The 23,162-nt window shown below is 37.5% G+C and overlaps 2 protein-coding genes across 8 annotated transcripts; one reads left to right on the top strand and one right to left on the bottom strand.

Moving 5' to 3' along the window:
* Positions 1 to 507: 507 nt before the first annotated feature.
* On the bottom strand, positions 508 to 5,464 carry LOC110733931 (ABC transporter B family member 11-like). 7 transcript variants are annotated; one of them, XR_002513725.1, is made up of 6 exons: positions 4,756 to 5,464; positions 3,290 to 3,600; positions 3,108 to 3,162; positions 2,497 to 2,977; positions 875 to 976; positions 508 to 727 (listed from the first exon to the last, which is right to left on the bottom strand). XR_002513725.1 is itself a non-coding variant. In XM_021914007.1 (5 exons), exons 1-4 carry the CDS (start codon positions 5,030 to 5,032, stop codon positions 2,802 to 2,804), a joined length of 819 nt encoding a protein of 272 aa, XP_021769699.1. In that variant the 5' UTR covers positions 5,033 to 5,464; the 3' UTR covers positions 874 to 976; positions 2,794 to 2,801. The 7 variants fall into 7 exon arrangements, 1 of the variants encoding a protein (XP_021769699.1); XR_002513728.1 differs by lacking the exon at positions 508 to 727 and having other exon boundaries at positions 874 to 976; positions 2,497 to 3,027; positions 3,290 to 3,427; positions 3,517 to 3,600; XR_002513726.1 differs by lacking the exon at positions 508 to 727 and having other exon boundaries at positions 874 to 976; positions 2,497 to 2,679; positions 2,794 to 2,977.
* A 1,542-nt stretch (positions 5,465 to 7,006) lies between these two features.
* LOC110733955 (glutamate decarboxylase-like) lies at positions 7,007 to 13,727 on the top strand. The gene is made up of 6 exons (XM_021914024.1): positions 7,007 to 7,321; positions 9,315 to 9,519; positions 10,589 to 10,789; positions 10,938 to 11,406; positions 12,341 to 12,393; positions 12,869 to 13,727. The coding sequence occupies exons 1-6, from the start codon at positions 7,227 to 7,229 to the stop codon at positions 13,355 to 13,357; spliced, it is 1,512 nt and encodes a 503-aa protein (XP_021769716.1). The 5' UTR covers positions 7,007 to 7,226; the 3' UTR covers positions 13,358 to 13,727.
* Positions 13,728 to 23,162: the final 9,435 nt, after the last annotated feature.

The following is a 23,162-nucleotide window of genomic DNA, read 5'->3' on the forward strand; positions in this document are numbered from 1 at the left end:
CATCAAAATCCTAATCAGGGGACATGTCTCCCTTGATATAAATAGGGGGAAAATCCTCATTTATGATTAATTCATAAATACCCACACAAAAATCAGAGCAATATTAATTGCAGAATCTCCTGGAATCCGAGAGAAAAGACCATTTACTTTCCGCACGTAATCTCATCCGGAATTTGACTTGATCTTCGAAGGCGGAACTTCACCTAATCGGAGTTTCGTGGTTTTGCAGGTACAGAGGTCAGGCGTACATTCTCAGTGCTGTAACTCTCCCGCAAGACACATCCAAAAACCCCGAAACAATAATAATAATAATAATAATAATAATAATAACAATAAAAATAATAATAATCAATAACAACAACAACAACAACAACAACAACAATAATAATAATAATAATAATAATAATAATAATAATAATAATAATAATAATAATAATAATAATACAATTAAAATCAGAATTTAAAAAAAATTAGAATTTTATTAATATTAATTCAAAGTTTGTACATTGTTACCTATAAGGAAAATTACAAAATTAAATTATCACTAGTTAAACTAAGAAACAAAACAACTAAAAGTTAAAACTAAATCATTTTGTCCGCCAAACAATATTTTTGGCAATTCTTTGGACCGCATTATCATTTCTTTTTGTTGCTGCTCCAATTTCTCGTAAAGTAATTCATGAAGCATCTTCTTCAATTTCATAGGAGGGAGCTCCAATGGTTTTTCCTTAAGAATCAGATTATATTTTGTGAATTATTCAAAGAATAACACCAAGTAAGACCACCAGTCCACCACTAATATAATTAAAGAAAAATATTTCTAGAGGTAAAAGGTAGGGAGCAGGGCAACAAGATGTTAAGATTCTATCCTCACCAGATCCTTGAAGAAAGGGACCAAAAAGACATGAGAATGGAACCACAGTCTCAACAGCAAATTGAAGCCTTGCCTTCTCATAACTCCCACTGGGGAGAGCTTCTGCATGACAGGTTTGAGCATACAAGTGAGATTATAGTAAGAAGATAAAAACACCAACTATACCATATGTAGAAAATATGAACATACACTATCACACAAGAACGATACTTATATAAAGGGCATGGAAATGTGAGCTCTACAATTTGATAAAGTGAATTTGATCATTTACAATGTCTACAAATCACAGAGAAAATGAACAATTTCAGAGACAAGATCAACATCAAGGCTAAACATCTTTGATTCTAAGAATTATACCTTATTGAAGCATTCGGATCTCAGAAGTAGCCACCCTCCCCCCCCCCCCCCCAAAAAAAAGGGCATTAAAATCCACAAAAGAAACATATCTCATCACTAATTCTTGTTGAATATATTAAGCAATGAGGACTACTATGAATTACAATATTACGTAGCTTTGGACTGCATTTAAAAATTAAATGCAAGAATAAAGTAAGGAGAAGTTTGATTGATTAGTAAACTGAATTACACCAATTACAAATGATATTTCCACTTTCAACATAATGTCTTCCTAATTAGCTCTATTCATAAAATATCTCCTCTGACAAGATAGAGCACCAAAAATCACATGTTTATGTTCATCCTCAATGTCAAGTAGCATAGTTGGTCTTATTTTAAGACCCCGAATCAAATCCCGTCAATATCACTTTATTCACAATTCCACACCAAATTGCTATATTTACCAAATGGATAAAGGATATCAAAGCTGACCTAGGCCAAAAATACAAAAATTGGAAAAGGAAAAGAATAGGAAAGAAAAGTCAACCTTTTGAGCAGCATAAATGAGGGCATGATTAGAGCAATGCCTAACATGGATTCGTTTCAACAACCCATCACTCAAATTGACTGCGGATATAAGAATCGCATCTATCTTGCTCTCAAATTCGGGAGACCACCAATGAGCTGACTCGGTATATGACTTAAAGTAAGGTTCAAGATCAAGAGAGTTGTTCATGAGAGGTGAGTCTTTGCTAAGGGGGAAGACATCAGGGTAGCAGGCAGGGGAGGGGGAAAGACAAGAATAACTAACAGTAGGGCAACAACCACAACCACTGTAGAGGCAGCGTCAATAACAAAACAACAGACAAAACATCACAGCGACAATAGCTTAACAATCACCATAAAACGACCCTAACCGACCTACTGCCCCAAAAAACACCTCAACCCAATTAAATCCTAACCCAATCTGCCATACACAACAACAATAGCTAAACAACAACAACTAACCACACGTATCAACTACTAACCACACGTATCAACAACCACAACATGCTGGATCAACAACAACAACAACTAACCACACTATAGCCTAAAAAGCATAACACACATGTTGTTTCAACAACAACAACCACACACATTCACTAACAGTTACCCATCCCGCCAGTAACCTAGGTTACTGGTATACAAGCATGATTAATTCTTCCACCACCTAAACAGGATTCTAAAAAAAAATAAAAAAAATTGACATGAAATGAACTGAGTTAGGGTTTCATAGAAACAGATACCAACGGCAAAATTAGCCCGTTTAACTAGCTCAAAGGGGGGGACTCCACGAAATCGATCTAAGTAATGATGGTTGCCAAAAGAGGTATGGAGGATAGCATGACAAGAGTAAGAATCCACACTTTGATGAACGCAATGATAAAGCCTCCAATAAAAGTCGATATAATTTGTAGAATTTTTCCAACCTGGAAGAGTACTTATATATATAAACAAAAAAAAAAAAAAAAAAAAAAAACACACACACACACACATAAGATGATCAAGACTAAGAACTATCAAAAGTGTCGATAATGAGTTACCTTTTCCCCTATAGCATCTTGTATGAGAACTGTATCCCCTGACATTCTCGGATTCTCCCAATGACCTCTCCTGTGTTGGTTTCCTTATCAAAGAAAGCAATATCTTGTCTAAGTATTGCTTTCACGTACAACTTCCTTAATCTTGTTGTCTGTCTTTCTCCTGTTACCATCCAGCAAGCCACCTCTGCGAGTGCAATAAAAATAATATTCTTCGTATGCATCTTCAATCATGGACTGTTTTTAACAAATGAAGCTTTTTGAGTATATTCACTCAATTATATTAGAACAAAAGATAAGGGATTTAGAGTGCTTACGAAGAAATGCAGCAATTGCAACTCCTATGGCCAAGTAAACAAATTTTAGAGACACCTGCAAGAAGCCAGTAGTGACTAAGTTGAGAATCTTTAGAGATATTGCAGGAATGGAGCAAACAACAAAGGGAGTACTATATACAATAACTATCTTAAGCAATATTAGACATGGGAGATCAATTAACCTCGGAGATGACATGAATGATTTTTTTGGTATTTTGATTCTCACCAAATGAATCAACAAATTCACCAATGATGATGGCCATCAAGGGCATACATACACCATTTGCGACAACACCAATTGAGCCAATGATCATCAACGCCTTGTCAATAGAATCCGCAAATGAGAAAAGCTTATAGAATGGAACTCTAGCATTATTCTTTTGGTTCTCATTGTGTTGATTTTGCTCACCTAACACCAAAATTGGAGGTTGTCGCCTCTTCAACCCCATTCTCCTTGTCCATTCTCTCACCGACTCACTCTTGGGTCTGGACTCTGGAGGAGAGTACTTAGTTACTAAAAAAAATTATTACTTGTATATACCTTTGCAAGAATAACATGATTTACATAAGCCTAAGACTTACTATATTCCTAATTCCTAATTTGTGTGTGTTTGTGGATTTAAATAAGCTAAGCCTTGATATAAGAGGAGAACAATGTAGCAGACAAAAGGATTAGCATGATGATTGATGAATTAATAGGCAGGTAACATATCTCAGTTGACAATTAAGCAAGAGCAAACAAGAAGAAGATGACGGGCGTTAAAGGAATTACATGACTATAATCAGAGCTAGCTAAATGGACTGAGCAAACAACAACATCTTGTCAAAAATAAATAAATAAATAAAATTAATAATTACACGAGTTTTATACCTATTTTACGAAAAACTAAACAAAGACTTAAACGAACATAATCAACAAAGCTGATTAGATTTAGTCCATGCTCCATAAACATAATAAGTGTAATTTGGCTTTGGTAGACAAAGCAACTGATGAAGCTAACTCTAGACAATATTGGGGTGGTAGTATTGCACGCTTGCAGCCCCTTTAACTTGAATTTTATGTCCGATCAATACAATTTCAAATGTCTCATTAGCTCATTTGGGAGGGTAGTTTCAAATGAGCTTATTAAATAACTTTAATCTATAAATCAAAATTCATCGTAGTATTTTTTTTTTCAAACTCTCCATAACAAAAGCCAATCAACACAGTTCAGGGAAAATGATCGATCATATGTATCACTACACACACATTACAGTATATATATATTGAGAAATAAAGATCATGTGTTTTTTTTGTTTTTTTTTTTTTGAAATTTTTTTTATAATAATCATTATAAAAAGAGATGGAGAGAGTAAAACTTACCCGAAAAAAATCAGCTTTCCTGTAATATTGGGAAAAAAAAAGAAAGAAAGCACTCAACTTCAAAACTCAAAGTTGTCCGATAATAAGGGAAAGGATTAATATTAACACATAAAAGAGTGATTTTCATCTTCATTGTTTAAAGAAGTACTCTATATTACAAAATAGTGTATCAATCAACCTAAAACATACAACACATACAAAATTGGCAGATTAATCACAATGAATAATACCAGAAGAAATCAATGGAAATTAAACTAACAGCATTGTGAATAAAATTTTACTCACCCTTCTTGACTTTGACAACCTTCCTCGAATGACGAGGTTTCACACAAGGCGCCTTACCACCACCACCTCCACCTTTCCCACGGTGATCAGAGAGGAATGTAGTCGATTTCGGCGAAGACGATAAACCCTTAGGCGATTCGAAGGAGACGGTACTGAATTCTCTGAAGCTATCTTCATCCTCTCCCTCCACTCTTCCGTTAAGAATCCTTCGTTTGACGCCATTTCTCCAATCCCTAAAAATTTCACACAAATCACCAACAATCATCACACAATCCATACCAACCAAAATCAAATTCAACTTTGTCCAAAATTCCTAACTCTAACATCATATCCAAATGAAAAAAAAAATCGGAACCCTAATCCTCGTTTGCGCCCAATTGTCTTCGTTGAAACCCTAATTCGTCAACAGAGGTGGTTTTGGAGTGGTTATGTGGTGGAACCCTAACCCTAACGCCACCGTGCGTGGTGTTTCACCCTCGGAAACAAAGCCCTCGGAATTTTTGAGTAATTTTCCTCTCATAATTTGAAAGTAATTGTGGTGAATTGGGGTAAATATGAGAATGTGAGGAAATGGAGAATTAGGGAATATGGAGAATTGGGGAAAATGGAGAAATGGGTAGTATAGACTGAAAATTTGGGAAATATTTTGTTCAAAATATTTGGGCAAGAAAATAGAGGGAAGTACACCGCGTGTTTCTGAATTTTTCTATCATACAATACATTACCGTGGCAATAGCTCCCTTTTTTGTTAAAATAGATAGGCTAATGCAACGGTTCTTTAGAGCCGTGGAAATAGCTCTACCTCTAAGAACATTAGAGTTAAATTCGTGGCATTAGCCTACTCTATTGCAACGACAATTAAAATACCGTTGTATTAGCCTTTATTAAGTCGTTGCATTTGGTCAAAAATGTAGTAGTGTAATTAGGTGTGTTGCCCTATTATAGGTTTGGTTTAAAATCCCTTGGAGGGTCGAGCTTTTACTTCCAGTTGGGCCCTAAAAGGTTTCCTCTTAAAATCTTGTGTGCATTGCAAGTTCCTTTAATATTTTGTTTTATTATTCCGTAAAAAGTAGTCACTAGGAACTCATTACAATTCACCCCCCTCTTGTAGTAGTTCGTCTGAAACTAACACTGAGGTATTTTGTAAATACCACTGAAAATGTATTTTGTACTATTGAGAGTGTATTTTGTAACTGAAGCTCCAATGGTATTATTTGACAGCCTAATGAGACATTTGAACCTTTTTTGAAATACCACTGAAATTATATCTTGTTCCACTGAGAATGTATTTTGTACCGTTGAATCTATAATGGGAAAATTTAAATCCCGCATAAAATGACTAACCTACCCCTGCGAGACACTTCTAAATATCTCTCAACCCTCCGTTTGGAACACCTCAGTGACCTATAAATGCTCATAGTGACCTTTTAATATAGTGACTTTTTTTAAAATTAATAAAAGCAACATTGTGTTTCTAACATTAGTGGTCCACAAGAATCTACTTAAGAGTTTGCACCCGTTTCAAACTGAAATTTAATTGTCAAACGGTTTTGACAGTGCTAGATACAAAACAATAAAAGACAAGGTGAGACAGTTTCTTACTTCCTCTATTCTTTTTTACTTGACGTGTTTCTTTTATCACGCTTGTCAATGCAAAACTTTTTTAACGATAAATAACTTTAATTTCTACAAGTAAAAATTATAAAAGTTATATATTATGATAGTACTTATTGAGACGAATTCAAAAAAATCCCACATGAATATGTTTTTTCTTATATATTATTCACAAAAGACAGTCAAAAGATAGGTGATAAATAGTGTAAAGTCAAAGCGGGTAAAGTAAAAAAGAACGGAGGAAATATAAATTAGTTTGATGTCGGAGTGCATATAGGCGCATAGGGCCTATGTATTTTGCATGCATATAGGATGCAAATTGGGGATTCAGTGGTACATTTTCTTTCTTTTAATGGTACAATGGTACATTTCTTGAACTATTATGCATATAGTGACACATTTTGTCATCATATTTTCTACCACCGATTTTTCTCAGATTCTCATTATTTACGAAAATGTATCGCATTTGCAAGTGAATTATATAGGGCTTATCTGATGTCAACATCGAAAGTCGGATTTATGCGGCCAGCGAAGCTGCCGACTTCCATGGCACCCCACATCCATGGCCTACATAAGCACGTGTCACCCATTCATCTGATCACCTCGTAAGTTGTAAACTTGTAATCAATCCAAACTTCCCCACCCATAATATTATGATATGATATTCAATTATACCTTCTACATCGATCATCAACTTTAATAATTTTGATCGAACTTTACTCCACTTTTCACTTCTCTTTTTTTTGCTGATATATTAGACCAACATCTTGCTCAATAATAATAGTATAAACGAATTACTTGTTCATTAGTTTTTTGATTTACTTGATTTCTTTGAAGAGAAAAATAAGAAGGTGAAAATGGTGATCAGTGATACTACTTCTTCTGCAGATGCTTCTAACAAAACGTTGTGTTGTACCTTTGCTTCTCGCTACGTTCGCGATGCACTCCCTAGGTATGATCTGATCCACTTGTCTAATTTTTGTACTCCACTAGTTTTATTGCTCATAAGATGAAATCATGTTCAATTCCTTTATAGGTGTACTAATTTCTTGTGTAGTTCATCCGTTTCTAAATAATTGTACAATTAGGAAAATTTGTGAGAAACGTCCTTTAAGGGTCCACTTTATTTAAAATAATCTAATTTTTTTTTTTTTTTGCAACTTCATACCCCATTATAAATTTTTTTTGTCAAAAACAACCTAATGCTATTTTTTCCTATTTTTCCGTTGTTGACTCTATTTAGTTTTAGAGGAATTTACACTAATTTTTTTTTATTATTGATCGAAAAAGAGGAATGAGAGAGAAGTAGAGGTTTTAATTAGAGTTAATTGGAGGAAAAAGAGGTGTATTAAGCAATATAAGAGGTCACGTGTCTTGCACTCGTGGTCAACACCGGAAAAAATAGAGTTAACGCCGAAAAGTAGTATTAGGTTGTTTTTGACAAAATAAAATTATAATGTGGTCTGAAAGTTAAAAAAAAATGGAAAAGATTGTTTTAAATAAAGTGGACACTTTAAAAAGTTATTTTTGACAAATTTTCCGTACAATTATGCTTTTTTACGATCTTCAATAGTGCATAGTTAAAATCGTAGTAAAAAAAAATGGATTCTTGTTAGATTGTATTTGCCTTTGCTTGCGTTTTGTGTGCGACTTGTGGCTGCTTGTAATATAACAAAATAACTTTTGTAATATTGATTGAGTAACCTCTACAAGCTACAACACTGTTGAAGTAGCCCTTGCAAGGCTACAATACCGACCAAATAACTCTTTTAACGCTAACGAAGTAAACCCTATACGCTAACAAAGTAACCCCCATAATGGTTAGCCACATATAAGAATTTGTGTTTGCGCTTATATAATAGTGATAATCTATGGTCAAAGTTTTCCTAATAAAATGGTGCAATTATTTACTAACTGGGAAAACGATTTACAAATTATACAATCTCTATTTTTATTGTAAGAAAAATAATATTCACATGGAGTCTTGTAATTTATTGATTTTTATTAATATTTTGTTTTAAGGAGAGTGAAAAATAGAAATGTTTTCTCGCTGAAAAATATTACTTCGTATTAATTAGTTGTAGCCATAGAGATCTCAAACAAATAATTAGATTAGGTCGTGTTTAGATGATGAATCGTGTGAATCCTATTTGTTGAGATTTATTGTAAATTAGTACTTCTTACAGATTATTTTATTTTTTTTTCTTTTCGTTTTTTAAGTAGCAAGCTAGTGGTAGTGGATAATAACAATCAATCAAAGCCTTAATCCTATAAGTGGGGTCGATTTTATGAACCAAACGTGATTATTCCTTGTAGTCATCGACAAAAATCTTCCTCTTCCATCCCTTACGATGAATTGCCTCATCCTCATGCAAATCCATATACTTCATATCCTTCCTAACTCATAATATAACGGTTTGTTGAAAATAATTGATTTGAGAGGAAAGAAAAAAACAAATGGAGGTAGGCATGGGCATGGAATTATGGAAGATGGATTTGGGACAAAAAGTTTTAGGTAAGGTCAAAATCGGGTTATCAATTATAGACGTATTAAATTTTTGAATAAGGTTTCTATGTTAGGTCATATTCGGATTAAGGAATTGTTTAGATTTGGGTCTAGTAGATTTTGATACTTTAAAAAAATTAACTTGTGCTATTCGGATTAAGGAATTGTTTAGATTTGGGTCTAGTAGATTTTGCTACTAAAAAAGGATGTTGTGTAACTAAAACGTCATTTGATCTAACTTGATCTTGCTTTAAGTAATGTGGTTATGCTCATGAGAATTCGTACTACACAGCTTTAGTTTCAAAGACAATAGCTGATTATGCATTGCATAGACAAGAAGTATAAATGAAATTACTCTGTAGTTATATGCTTATTATATATATAAAAAAAAGTGATTTGTCTATATCAAATTTTGTTTGTTTGTCCTATGTACATGAAGGTTTCAAATGCCCGATAAATCAATACCAAAGGATGCAGCTTACCAAATAATAAATGATGAGCTGATGCTCGATGGAAATCCAAGGCTGAATTTGGCGTCATTTGTGACTACTTGGATGGAGCCTGAGTGTGATAAGCTGATTATGTCTTCCATAAACAAAAACTATGTTGACATGGATGAGTACCCTGTTACAACTGAACTTCAGGTAATCCATTCTCTTACTTTGCATTCTAATTCTTATTTGTAACATTATACTGTGGAATATTTGTCATCTGTGGTATGCGTGACTGTACCTAAACATTGTATTACATATACGGAGTAAATAGAATATCGCGTTGCTTGTAGCATTGCACCTGGATAGGTGCCTCTCTTCTCTTGACGTTTTTCTTTGATATTAGCATAATACAAAACTTATAAAGCACTAAAGAAAACAATTAGGGAGGTCTGGCAGTAGTTTACAGTCCGAAGTGTTCTTAGGAATTGATCACGTTCAACCTGTAAGACAATACATTGAATTGAAAGAATTGTCCCACTTGTCGCATCCCCTCCATCCTCCAGTAAATAGACATGGTCTTCATATTCTTACAATCTTACTAATCAGAAGAGGCACAAGAGATTTGGGGTCTGAGTAAACAAGGATCTGTGGATACCTACTGATGATTTGTATCCTAACAAAGAGCATTTAGGCATGCAATAGCCTCTGCATGATTTTCCGAGGTGGCAGCCCTTAAAACCTCCTTCCCCATCCTTATCCAGTACTTGTGCAGTAGAGGTAGTCCACTCCATCCCAGTCCATCTTGCTTCCTTATGCCATGAGCCATCTATAGAGGCTTTAAAAATCCTTCTCTTGATGTTACATTACAATATGTTTTTCGCATTGCAATTAGGATACAAATCATACAATCACCTTTTTTTCATGTAAACCAAGGTAAACTCATCTACATTGCATTCTTCCATGGAAAATTCTTTTTTTTTTATTCCATAAATAACTATTTTCTTAAACCTATTTTCCGTGTACCCAATTGAAGCCTCATCCAATAATAATAATAATAAAAAAAAAAAAAAAAAAAAGAACACTTACAGAGGATTTAAACATGATTTTAACTTATAAGGGTCCATGCATGTCCCTTTCCCTAGGCCAAATATAGAGGATAGGACAGTTGCATTAGTCTATAGTATGTATAATTTTATAAAGATTAGAAGAAAATTAGTGTATGTGCTCTTGATTATCTTTTTTTTTTCCGACAAATCTGAATATCTACTTAACTGTGCAGAATCGATGTGTTAATATCATTGCACACCTTTTTAGTGCTCCTGTTGGAGATGAAGAATCAGCAGTTGGTGTAAGCACTGTCGGTTCTTCAGAGGCAATCATGCTGGCGGGTTTAGCATTCAAAAGGAAATGGCAGCAAAAGAGAAAAACAGAAGGAAAATCTTGTGACATGCCTAATATAGTCACAGGAGCAAATGTGCAGGTGCATAATTAGGATATTTTCCCTTTTCCGGCTTTTCCCTCACTTTTTTTTATAGTAGTTGATCTTTAAACTTTAATCATTAGCTTGTAGCAGCTCGTACTCTATTGCAACGCAAAGCTAAGTGATAAACACTTTATTAAAATTGCAGGTTTGCTGGGAAAAGTTCGCTCGGTACTTTGAGGTAGAGCTGAAGGAGGTCAAATTGAAAGAAGGATATTATGTGATGGATCCAGAGAAAGCTGTGGATATGGTGGATGAGAACACCATATGTGTAGCTGCTATTTTGGGTTCCACCTTGACAGGAGAGTTTGAGGACGTGAAGCTTCTTAACGATCTTCTGACCAAGAAGAACAAGGAGACTGGATGGGACACACCCATTCATGTTGATGCTGCTAGCGGTGGTTTCATCGCTCCCTTTATTTATCCGGATATTGAGTGGGACTTTCGGTTGCCATTGGTGAAGAGCATTAATGTTAGTGGTCACAAATACGGCCTTGTTTATGCTGGTATAGGCTGGGTTATCTGGAGGACCAAAGAAGATTTGCCAGAGGATCTTGTTTTCCACATCAATTACCTTGGATCTGATCAGCCGACTTTCACTCTCAACTTCTCCAAAGGTATGGCAGTAGCCATGAATCTTAGAATAATGTGAAACTTGTGATTTTCTCTGATTTTTCTGCATTAGGTACATATGCTAATTTGTGGTATTGTATGTGCATTAAGAGAATAAGAGATCTTACCATGATTGGGAGTTTGCTTAAAAGTATTAGGAAATTTCACACCAATAATAGTGACAATTAGGTGTCTTTGCAATATAATCTAAAAAATTGATTACAACCTTTTATAATTCCTGCTATCGAGTTACTCTTCTTGAAAGAGTAGTTTTTTGATAGCTTGTTGGCCCACAATGAGCACATTTTTATTAACTTCCCCTCTCCTTCTCTTCTCTGCCTTGCCGCCTTTGCTTCTTGAATCCGGCATTCCAGAATCCCGCGCCCCTCTCCTCTCGTGGACATCTTCCCTGACTAAAGCAGCCAAGAACGTGTGGTAGTAAGGGTGAGATTTTGGTGTTGGTGTTTACTTACAAGGGATCTCCACTCTGCAAGTGAGACTGCTGAATATTGATGGTTGGTGGTAAAATTTAGATGTTGCAAAGGTTAGGTGCAGTTCAGTACGGTAGTTGTAAAGGTGAGATGAAATGAGGAACGGGGATGACCGGATGGGGATGGACAATGGGAATAGTCGATCACATGAATGCTTTACTGATCCTGCATTCTTACATTGTTGCATACTTGCATCAGTACTTGAGTTTGAATCTCAAAGAAAGCTCTCACCAAGTTGTTGGTTGGAACTCTCACACTTTCACTTCAGGTGGTCTTATATATTCACATCTCCCACAAGTGACGAGTACTTAATAATAGGACTAGTGGACAGCTAAGATTATGTGTATTGTGTATTAAATTAAATCCAAAGGAAATAGTGGGCATACATTACCGCAACAGCTTGCATCATAGACATCAATTTAACCCGTTATATTTTTTCTGTTTGCAGGTTCAAGTCAGATCATTGCGCAATACTATCAGTTGATACGGCTTGGCTTTGAGGTGAAAATCCTAACTCTTTCTCATCTGTTCCTCTGTTTGATAGAATAATATGTTACAAGAGAATGTAGCAAAATAGTGGTCCATGGCTCATAATGCAGCAGAAGTGACTGATTATCTACTTGCGTACATATTCCAAAAGCATCAAAGCAGTCACTTGAGAAGTCAGCTACTTTTATCATAGTTAAGCTACTTGAGAAATATAGGTGGTGTCAATTTGTTATGATTCATCCAAATTTCAATATTTAACTTAGCTAATCTCCTTATGGTTAGTGCCAATATGGGCTAGGGCTATGAGAGACTTTTTAAAGCTATTAATCTCATGAAAAACATGGCTTATTTTTGATAAGTTTGCTTGATTTCATTAGACTTGCTTTGTTAACTCGTTACTGGTATATATATTGAAATTACATCAAATCGTATCTAGAATGATAATCAACCTATTATATTTTGATATCTCATACTATTAAACGTGCAGGGTTACAAGCACATCATGGAAAATTGCAGGGAAAATGCAAAGATGTTGACAGAAGAAATAGAAAAGATGGGGAAATTCGAAGTGGTCTCCAAGGATATCGGTGTCCCAGTCGTGGCATTTTCCTTAAAAGACAGCAGCAACTACACTGTTTTTGACATAGCAGAGAGATTAAAGCGCTTTGGGTGGATTGTCCCAGCTTACACAATGCCAGCCAATGCTGAGCACATTGCAGTGTTGCGTGTGGTAGTAAGGGAGGATTTTAGTAGGAGCCTTGCAGAGAGACTTATGTCCAACATCCATCAAGTACTAGATGAGATGGATGCTCACCCTGTCGCGGTATCTAGCAAGTCTTCCCATGTCACCATTGACAAGGATAAAACACAAGGAGACAAGGTTGTTACCAAGAAAGATGTTACAGAGACTCAAAAGGAAGTAACTAAGTACTGGAAAAAGCTTGTTGATCGAACCAAGGCAAACGGAGTTTGCTAGTAACGACGTGCCCTCTCAGTTATGAATCTGTATCATGTTATTGTATCATACAGTTTATTTTGCGGGTCGATCTTTCCTGATTAAGGGATTGCAATTATCTCCAGCTGGGGAAACAAAAGGTTGAATGAATGAAGTGCATGAACTTCTGTTTTGCATGTTATCTCTTAATCAAAATATAGATTCTCACCAAGGGATGCTCCATATAGGAGAATTGTTGTGTGATTTAAGAAGTATATTAGTACTACTCTTGGAGTGCTTAAGAACTATAAATGCTTTTTTGCATTACTTTATTTTTATATTTTATTATTATAGATCATTAATTTGTATCCTGGTTGAAGTAATGCTTAATTTCTTGATTAATTGCTTTTCAGGCTTTATCCTAAAGTTACACATAAGAATTAGCGGAGGTAGTACAATAAGTAGTGTTGTATAAGGCAGACTTTTGTTAATTTTATTGAAAGGCGGTCAACATGATGATAACTTTAACTCATTTAGGGGTAACCTTTAATTTAAAATGAGTTTGACTGTATTTTTATTAGTATACTCTAATGGATTACAAAGGTCAAAGGCTAATATGATCAATTAATTCATTATGTGTGTGTTTTAAGGTTTTAATTTATGTTTAAAAAATGATTAACTTTTATAGTATATAAGAGATAATAAGATTAAATACTTTTAGGGTAAGTTTAACTCGTTCTACACTAAGTTCATGAAAATCCATTTTATAAACTTTTGTGTTACCTCTATACAATTGGTGTGTGTTTTATTCAAACAATGTTGTTGAGAAGCATATTAATGCAAATCATATTTTTTTGTCACAATCCAAATCTTCATGTTCATGAGAGATCTAAGTCCCACACATATTTCTTGCAAATTCTTCCATAGTGATTATCTATTTTAATCCCCACTTTTGTGAATTTAATATTAATTAAAATGTAATTTAATAATATGAAGTTTTCCTTAATTTGTCTTGAAGAGACATATATGTTCACTTATTTGTCTAGAAGGACTTTATATATATTTAAAGTGATCTAAAACGACCTTATAAGTTTGTTTTGTCGTTTGGGGAGACCTTTACGTCGGAATCCTGCCATTAACTTTTTCTCCAGCGTTGACCTCGCACGTGACTTAAAAAAGAAAAAATGGAAACTAATAATCTCACCCTTGGGTTTCTGCTCAAAACAATACCATCTTTTCGAAATCTCAAAACAATCCCACATTTGACCCTTATCTGCTCAAAATGAACCTTTTACCGATTTGGCAAATTAATAACCTATTTAAGAAGGTGACTTTACATGTATCACCTTCTTATTGGTTTTCTTTATTTTTTAATATTTTTAGAAATAGAAATTAATGATTTTAGAATATCAGAAAATAAAAAAATAAAAAAAAAGAAATAATTTTCAGGAAAAAATAAATCAACGAAATCCCAGCCCACCACCGACGCCAGCAACCACCAACCAGCTTTCTCCACCCACCGCCGGCGACCGAATCTGTTCCCCAGCCGACCCACCTCCCTCCTCTTCCGGCGTCGACCCACCCCCCTCCCTTTCCCTGCTTTTTGCCATCTCCGGCGATCCCCACCTTCTTTAAAAGCAAATCCCGCCCACCCTCTCCCACCGTCGGCATCAGATTGGCTTTCCCCTTACCTCAATACCGCCGGAGACCCAGCCTAAACCCTAATTCTAACCCGAAAACCCGATTTGAAGAAGAAGCAGCTACTATGAATTTTTTGAGTTGCAGATTCAATTATGAAGATTGATGATGGTGTTTGAAGCAGCCAAGCAGAGGATCAAAGCCCAAGTTGGAGCAGCCAGCCAGCCAATTCGAATTGAAGAAGAAAAAGGGGGCGGGTTTAGGGGATGGGTTTCAGGTTAGCTGGGGTGGTTGGGGCTTTAGAGTGGTTGGTGTTAAGGCTGGGGGTTTTGTGGGTGGATGCGGGTGGTTTGGTTTCAGGGTTGCTGGGGTTGTGGTCACCTGTCGTGGGGTGGTCGAGGTGAGGAGAGAGAATGAAGGTGGTGGGTGGAGTTAAGGTGGTGATGTGGTGGTGCTTGTGGAAGGGTGGTGGTGGTTATGGTGGTGTGCGACGGTGGAGATGAGAGATTGAAAAAAATATAAATGAAAATGAAAATTTAAAAAATAAAATAAGAAAATAAGAAAATTTAACCTGTTAAACAGGTAGTAGGTTTAAATGCTCTTTTTGAACAAATGGGGGTTAAAGGTGGGATTGTTTTGAAATTTCGAAAATATTGGATTGTTTTGAAAATAAAAAAATCAAAGGTGGAATTATTAGTTTCCATTTTTCCTTAAAAAAATGACCCTCCCCCTTTTTTTCCACGTTTCCCTCTAATTCCTCCTTCTCTCTCCTCTAATCCCCAAATTCTGCCTAAATTTGCACTAAATTAAACACATAACTTCACCATAATGAAGCTATTACAATGGACAAAATGACAAATCAGCATAGTTCCACAATTTCCTTTCTATTCAGAGCTGCTTGAACACCTTGATTGGACCTCATTATCTTGGTCTTCATCTTCTCATGTTCCTCAACCAACCTTTTCTTCTCATGTTCCATACAAGCAATCCTAGCCTTCAAATTAAATCACTAATATCAGTGGCCATTCCTTTTTTTTTCCAGAGATTAGTACATTAACTACATCCTTCTGCCACTCCAAAATATCCTCATCAACCCATTCAAAGTAGTCACAACCCTTCCTCCCTGTCTCAAAATTACAAAATTTGCAACATTTAAACCTCCTACCTGGATTCATGAGTCCATGATGTTTTCTTTGCACAAGAGGAAGCCCACGGTTGCACTTTAATATCTTCCTTTATGGGAAAACATGCTGTAAATTTACGCTTCAACAAACAAAACCAAATAATTTCAGAACCAATTCCATTATAAACCCTAATTTGCAAACTATTTCAATTACATAGAAAATTGAAGACAAAAATCTCAAACATTGATCTTACCTAGTGCGAAAAGTAGTTAATTGAAATAAGATGGAACGAATTTGTTCGAAAATTTTAAAGAGAGAAAGGATTGGGGTTTGGAAGCCACGATCTTGAGGAAATCGAAAGAATTTAAGAGAAAATCTGGCAGAAATTGAGGATTAGAGGAGAGGGAAAGAAATTGGGGATCAGAATAGAGAAGGAGGAATTGGAGGGAAACGTGGAAAAAAAAACGGGAGAGTCATGTTTTTTAAGTCACGTGACAGTCACTTGCAAGGTCAACGCCGGAGAAAGAAAGTTAATGACTAGATTCCAACGTCAAGGTCCTCCCAAACAACAAAACAAACTTATAAGGTCCTTTTAGACCACTTTTAATATATAAGGTTGATGTAAGTCTAAAACACCTCTCCAACAAGTTGTTATGGTATTTAGACCTGGATGAAATGCTACTCACTTTGGAACAACATACAATGATGAAAACTAACCAAAACTTAAGAACACACTCAAAGTTCTGGGTTCTTAGGCTAGAGACAAGACACACTCAATCTCTCCCTAATCTTGTCACTCAAGAACTAACTCAAAGCAACAAGAAACAACACTCAAACTTTGGACAAACACAAAGAAGAATGCTAGCAACCTCACGGTTTTATGTATAACTCCAAAACTGATTTTATTTCTGGTTTGCTCTCCCTTTTAGAGGAAAGGAGCAGCAAAAAAGCACACCAAAAGGCATGAAAAACCATCCAAAAGATGGAGAGCCAAAAGCCACGGTTTTCCTTAAACAAGCTAGCTTAAATGCACTAATTAAGCCTAAAGATGAAGAGTTAAACTCTTCCTATTACAACCGGCCAAAGAGCAACTCTTTGAAAGGAATGGTGTCCTTCCAACATGTGTATTCTTCCGATAGAGGGTTCAGAATTATTACAGAGCTAATTCTTCAGTAAGGTCAAGTGATCGGAATGCCTAGGTGGAGGCCGCTTCCGATCAGTAATATCGAGATACAATTGATATTACAGCTTGATCTTAACCGAACCCTTCAGGTCGAACCCAATCGAATCACCGATCCGAGACAACGAATTAATCCGAAAGAATTTAATGAGTCGACAGAGTTTTACGAATACAGACGTCGAAAATCGAGCCTAGGGCGTCGAGACTGAGCGTCGCAAAATCACAAAGCGACAAGTACGAACATAGCCCTAGCATCACACTGGCCTAGCCATGTGGATGCTAGGCTAGTTCGAGCTAGCATGCACCTAGCATGGCTAGGCGCACCATCGCAGCCTAGGTGCACCATCGCAGCCTAGGAATGCGCATGGCAGCCTATCGTAGGGCACCTCAAGTCCCAGGCAGCCCATCGCAGCTAGCAGTGTGCTAGTCTGGGTGCCTAGGTGCGCATGGCAAGCCATCGCAAGTGCTACAAGCACCAGGCAGCCCATCGCAGCTAGCAGCGCGCTAGCCTGGTGCCTAGGTGCATGTGGTAGTCTATCGCAGCACGCAGCCCTTGCTAGGCACCATCGCAAGGCATGGCACCACGCACATCACCATCGCAATGCTAGGGGCATGCGTGTGTGTGCCTCACAGCCTCGCATTGCAGCCGCATTGATGCGTATGGGCTGGTGCGTGTGTGCGTGCAATGGGGTGACTGGGTTGCTAGGCAGCAGCACCACGCATGCATGTGCGTGTGCGTGTGTGCGTGCCTCGCACCAAGCACAGCAGTGCTAGGCACTGGCTAATGCGAGCGATGCGTGGTGCATGGTGCGTGTTGCGTGGATGATGCGAGGGAAGGGCCAGCATGTGTGGCTTGCTAGCAGCACGCATGCTGGCTGTGCTAGCAATGGCGCGCAAGGAGATGTGCGTGGCTGCTGGGGGCCAGTGCCAGCACTAGGTGCTAGCAGCGCCTAGCGCTAGCACGTAGCACCAGCACAACCCAGCAGCAGCATGCACTGGCTGGCTGGCTGGGTGCTGGGCAGCAAGGCGGCGCTAGCTGGCAGCCCCAGCTGGCACGCTAGCTGGAAGCCAGCTAGCACACCTTGACCCGGTTTTGGGCATGGTGTGTGGGGACCAATACATGGCCTTGGGGATCAAGGCAATGGTCCCCCCAAGCCTTGGTCCTCACTTGGCTTTCTCTATAATTATGCCATGTGTCGATTTGTGATTGAATTGATTAATTATTTAATTTTGGAATTAAATAATTATCATTTCGCCAACTCTCCCACATTGATGGGAGATCCGAAATCAAGGGATCATTTCCCTATAAATACCAAGCTTGGTATTGGGATTTGATACAACCTTGAGTGGATTAACCACCTAAGTTAGTTACTAGTTTTGCGTGTTTAATTATGGATTTTGTAAAATTGCATGGGCCGTTCACAAATAGTGAACGGGTGAATGAAAGATTGCTTTCAAAACAGGTTCTTTGAAAATGGAAAACCAGTGGGGCCCGACTAGGATAGAAAATACGGACTGTGTTCCGTTATGTATTTTTGTAAATCTAAATACGGTCTGCGAACCGTTAAGTATTCTTGTACTATTAGATTAATCTTAGTCGTTCTAGCTAGCTTCTTTTATTTCATTTTGGCCAAGATGTCTCAAGACGACGTTTCAACGAAGACGAGCCAAGATGAAGACCCATGGAAATTGAAGATTTCAAGGGGTCATGCTAGTTGCCAAATGCATCTATTTTTATGCCTTATATGTTGTTATTATATATGATTGCTAGATGCATGTCTAGGTTTTCTATTATGTTGTGACGATTAGTTAAGTTCACTTAAATCAACCAACATAGAAACCCTAGGTCCCTTAATAATATTGAGCTAAAATTTGTCGTTCGAAGAACAACACTTACCGAACTAATGCGCGTACGTGATGGATTACGCCAAAGCGAGGCATCACTACTTCCCTAGGAATGTAAAGTATACTAGGTATACAAGTTGTCTTGGTTAAGCTCAACGATATCAGTAAGGAGTCCTTAGATGTTGTGGCAAAAGAGATAAAATGTCAGGAATGCATTAGATGCGACATTTTATCAAACCGAGAGTAGCTTGGAGCTATTAGCAATCAGATTGCTTACCTTAAGATATTTAATGATTAAGACAAGCCAAAGCATGCTTAACCATTTCTTGATCTTTGTGATCTCGGAATCATTTTATTCTCGCCCATAAGGGACAATTTTAAAATGCGTGGACAAAATGTTCAAAGTTTGAATAAGTGCATGAACGCTTTAGATTTCAACTTATTGATGTATGAATGGTTTTTCACTTCAAATTCTTTCAATTGTAGAACAATGTCTGCAAGTAACTCAAACAACAACCAATTCTCTTTGCACTCAATTCTCGACAAGGAGAAGTTGAGCGGGCCAAACTTTCTTGATTGGCAAAGAAATCTCCGCATTGTACTAATGCAGGAGAAAAAGGAATACGTCCTTGATGAGGAAATGCCTGACGCTCCCAATGAGGAGGTCACTCAGGCTGCCCTTAACCGATGGCAAAGTGCCAATCAGGATGTCAAATGCATCATGTTGGCCACAATGTCTCCGGATCTTCAAAAGACTTTCTTTGAAAAGGAGACAGCTTTTGAGATCATTTCTGAGCTTCAGAATATGTTCCAAGAGCAGGCACGAACTGAAAGGTTCGAAACCCACAGGCAGATCCTTGAGAGCAAGCTCAAGAAAGGAGATCCAGTCAGCCCGCATGTTCTCAAAATGATTGGATTATTTGAAAACATGGAAAGGCTTGATGCTGGGTATTCAACCGAAATGGCAATTGACATCATTCTCCACTCCCTTCACAAAGGCTATGATCAGTTCAAGATGAACTATAACATGCATAGTATGGAGAAAACCCTCACCGAGCTTCATGGTATGTTGAAGCAAGCCGAGCAAACCCTCAAGGATGAGGGCAAGCATGACATGCTCATGGTGAGGAAGGGCAAGCCGTTCAAACGTCCGGGAAAAAAGAAGAGCTTTAATGGGAAAAAGAAGAAATTCCCGCCTAAGTCAAAATCTGCCAAGGGCAGCAAGGAAAAAAGGGCAGCCTCTTCTAAACCCGATTCCGAATGTTTCTACTGCAAGAAGAACATTGGAAACGGGACTGCCTCAAATTCAAGGAAGATAAGAAGAACGGCAACGTTGCTTCTTTATCAGGTATTTTCGTTATAGACTTAAACTTCGCTAGCAAAACATCATGGGTATTAGATACCGGATGTGGCTCACACCTTTGTTCCAATGCTCAGGGACTAAGGATAAGTAGGAGGCTAGAGAAGGGAGAGATTGAGCTTCGGGTCGGCAATGGAGCAAGGATGTCTGCCGTCTCCGTTGGAACTCTCAGTTTGTCTTTGCCCACTAGGCTTGTTCTAGAACTTGAAAACTGTTATCATGTTCCTAGAGTGACTAAAAACATTATTTCAATATCGGCGTTGGACGCCAAAGGATTCGAATTTCGAATCAAAAACAATAGTTGTTTTATATGTATTGATAATGTTTTATATGGAAAGGCACATTCAGAAAATGGTCTTTATGTGCTGTCACTAGACAAACAGGTCTATAACATCGAGAATACTGCCAAAAGGGCTAAGACCATCGAGTCGAATCAAACCTACTTGTGGCATTGTTGTCTTGGCCATATTAACATCAAGCGCATCAAGAAACTTCTTCAAGAAGGTGTTCTTGACTCATTCGACTTAGAGTCGTTTGAAAATTGCGAAGGATGCTTATTAGGCAAGATGATAAAACATCCATTCTCCAAGTTGGGAGAAAAGGCAATTGACTTATTAGGTCTAATACACACGGATGTATGTGGACCAATGAGCACACCCGCAAGACAAGGTTACCGATATTTCATCACTTTCACCGACGATTATAGTAGATATGGCTATGTCTACTTAATGTCGAATAAATCTGAATCCTTTGAGAAATTCAAAGAATTTCAGAAAGAAGTTGAAAATCAACTTGGCAAGAAAAGTAAAGCACTTCGATCGGATCGAGGTGGCGAATATTTGAGCCATGAATTCGACGATCACTTGAAAGAAAATGGCATTCTTTCAGAGTTGACACCTCCCGGAACTCCTCAATGGAACGGAGTGTCCGAACGGAGGAATCGGACCTTGTTAGACATGGTTCGATCAATGATGGGTCTTAGTGAACTCCCTATCTCGTTCTGGGGACATGCGCTACAAACAGCAGCACTAACACTGAATAGAGCTCCGTCAAAAGCTGTTGAAAAGACTCCATATGAATTATGGACTAAGGACCCTCCTAGGTTGTCTTTTCTCAAGATTTGGGGATGCGAAGCATATGTCAAGCGATTAATTTCGGAAAAACTTCACCCCAAATCGGATAAGTGTTTCTTTGTGGGATATCCAAAAGAAACCAAAGGGTATTACTTCTACAATAAATCCGAGAACAAAGTGTTTGTTGCTCGTGATGGTGTCTTTTTGGAGAAGGATCACCTTTCCAAAATGACAAGTGGGAGGAAAATCGAACTCGACGAAGTTCGAGAGGACGAGCAATAATGTCAACCTGACAAAACTGACAATCTAGATACTTTGGAAGCATCTAAGAAGATTGGTCAGAATCAAACAGACAATGTAAATGCTCAACCGATTACCCTACGTAGGTCGCAACGACAAAGATCTCAACTAGACAGATACCTCGGTATCGTCTTAACCGATGATCAGGACATCCTAGTTGTGGATGGTGATGAGTCGGCGACATACAAGCAAGCTATGACGAGCCCCGACTTTGCAAAGTGGCAAGAGGCCATGAAATCCGAGATGGACTCCATGTCTGAAAATCAAGTCTGGGACTTGGTGAATTTGCCCGAGGGTTATACACCCATTGGTTGCAAATGGATCTTCAAAGTGAAGACAGACAAGGATGGAAATGTATCGATATACAAAGCTAGACTAGTGGCAAAAGGTTATAGACAAGTCCACGGGATTGACTATGACGAAACTTTTTCACCACTTGCAATGCTAAAATCCGTCCGAATCATCCTAGCGATTGCTGCATATTACGATTACGAAATATGGCAAATGGATGTCAAAACCGCCTTCCTTAATGGGATTTTGGAAGAAACTGTGTATATGATGTGTAAACAAGATGAGAAACCTTGTTACAAGAAATGACAAGTTAAAAGATTCAAAGGGTTTTAAAGTTCAAGTGTCAAGTAATCAGTTTAGTTAGGGGAACTCTCACCCTAAGCTAAGGATATAGCAAAGAGGAACTCTCACTCGTTTGCTTGGGATAGTTTAGATGAGGGAACTCTCACCAAATCATAAACTATAAGTCCTAATTTTGGGAACTCTCACCAAAACTAACACTCTTCAAATTCGGATACTCAAATTTGGAAAACAAGTGAACTAAACTCAAGTCACTTCAATAAACAAAACACACGTTTTTTTTTAGGCAAATAATCTTGGATGGTTTTCATTCATTCAAAGTATGCTATTTATAGCATCAATACAACCTTTTCACTTGCCTACTTTAATTAACAAAATAAAATAGACAAAAGGAAATTAACTAAGGAAATGAGTGGAGAATACACGTCCCACTTAACCCCTTTTACAAACAAGATTAAACTTAACTAAAAGAACTAAAGACTAGGCTTGAAACAAGGGAAGATGATCAGCCAAACAGCATCCAAAGAGCATCTTCAACACACGTCCAAAACAGCCATATGCAAGCTTGTGTAACCCCCATTTTAATGCCTTGATTCACGCCTCTTTATTCTTCATAACCCCCAAATAATGAGGTGCAATGTTCAGCCAACAAACTCCATAATTCACGCCCAACAAGTGCCATGAATCACGCCTCTTCAATCAGCTTGTAACCGTTGCACTTGGAGCTTGGAAAACC

The sequence above is a fragment of the Chenopodium quinoa genome, unplaced genomic scaffold, assembly GCF_001683475.1.
Source record: "Chenopodium quinoa cultivar QQ74 unplaced genomic scaffold, ASM168347v1, whole genome shotgun sequence".
In the NCBI taxonomy this organism is placed as follows: Eukaryota; Viridiplantae; Streptophyta; class Magnoliopsida; order Caryophyllales; family Amaranthaceae; genus Chenopodium; species Chenopodium quinoa.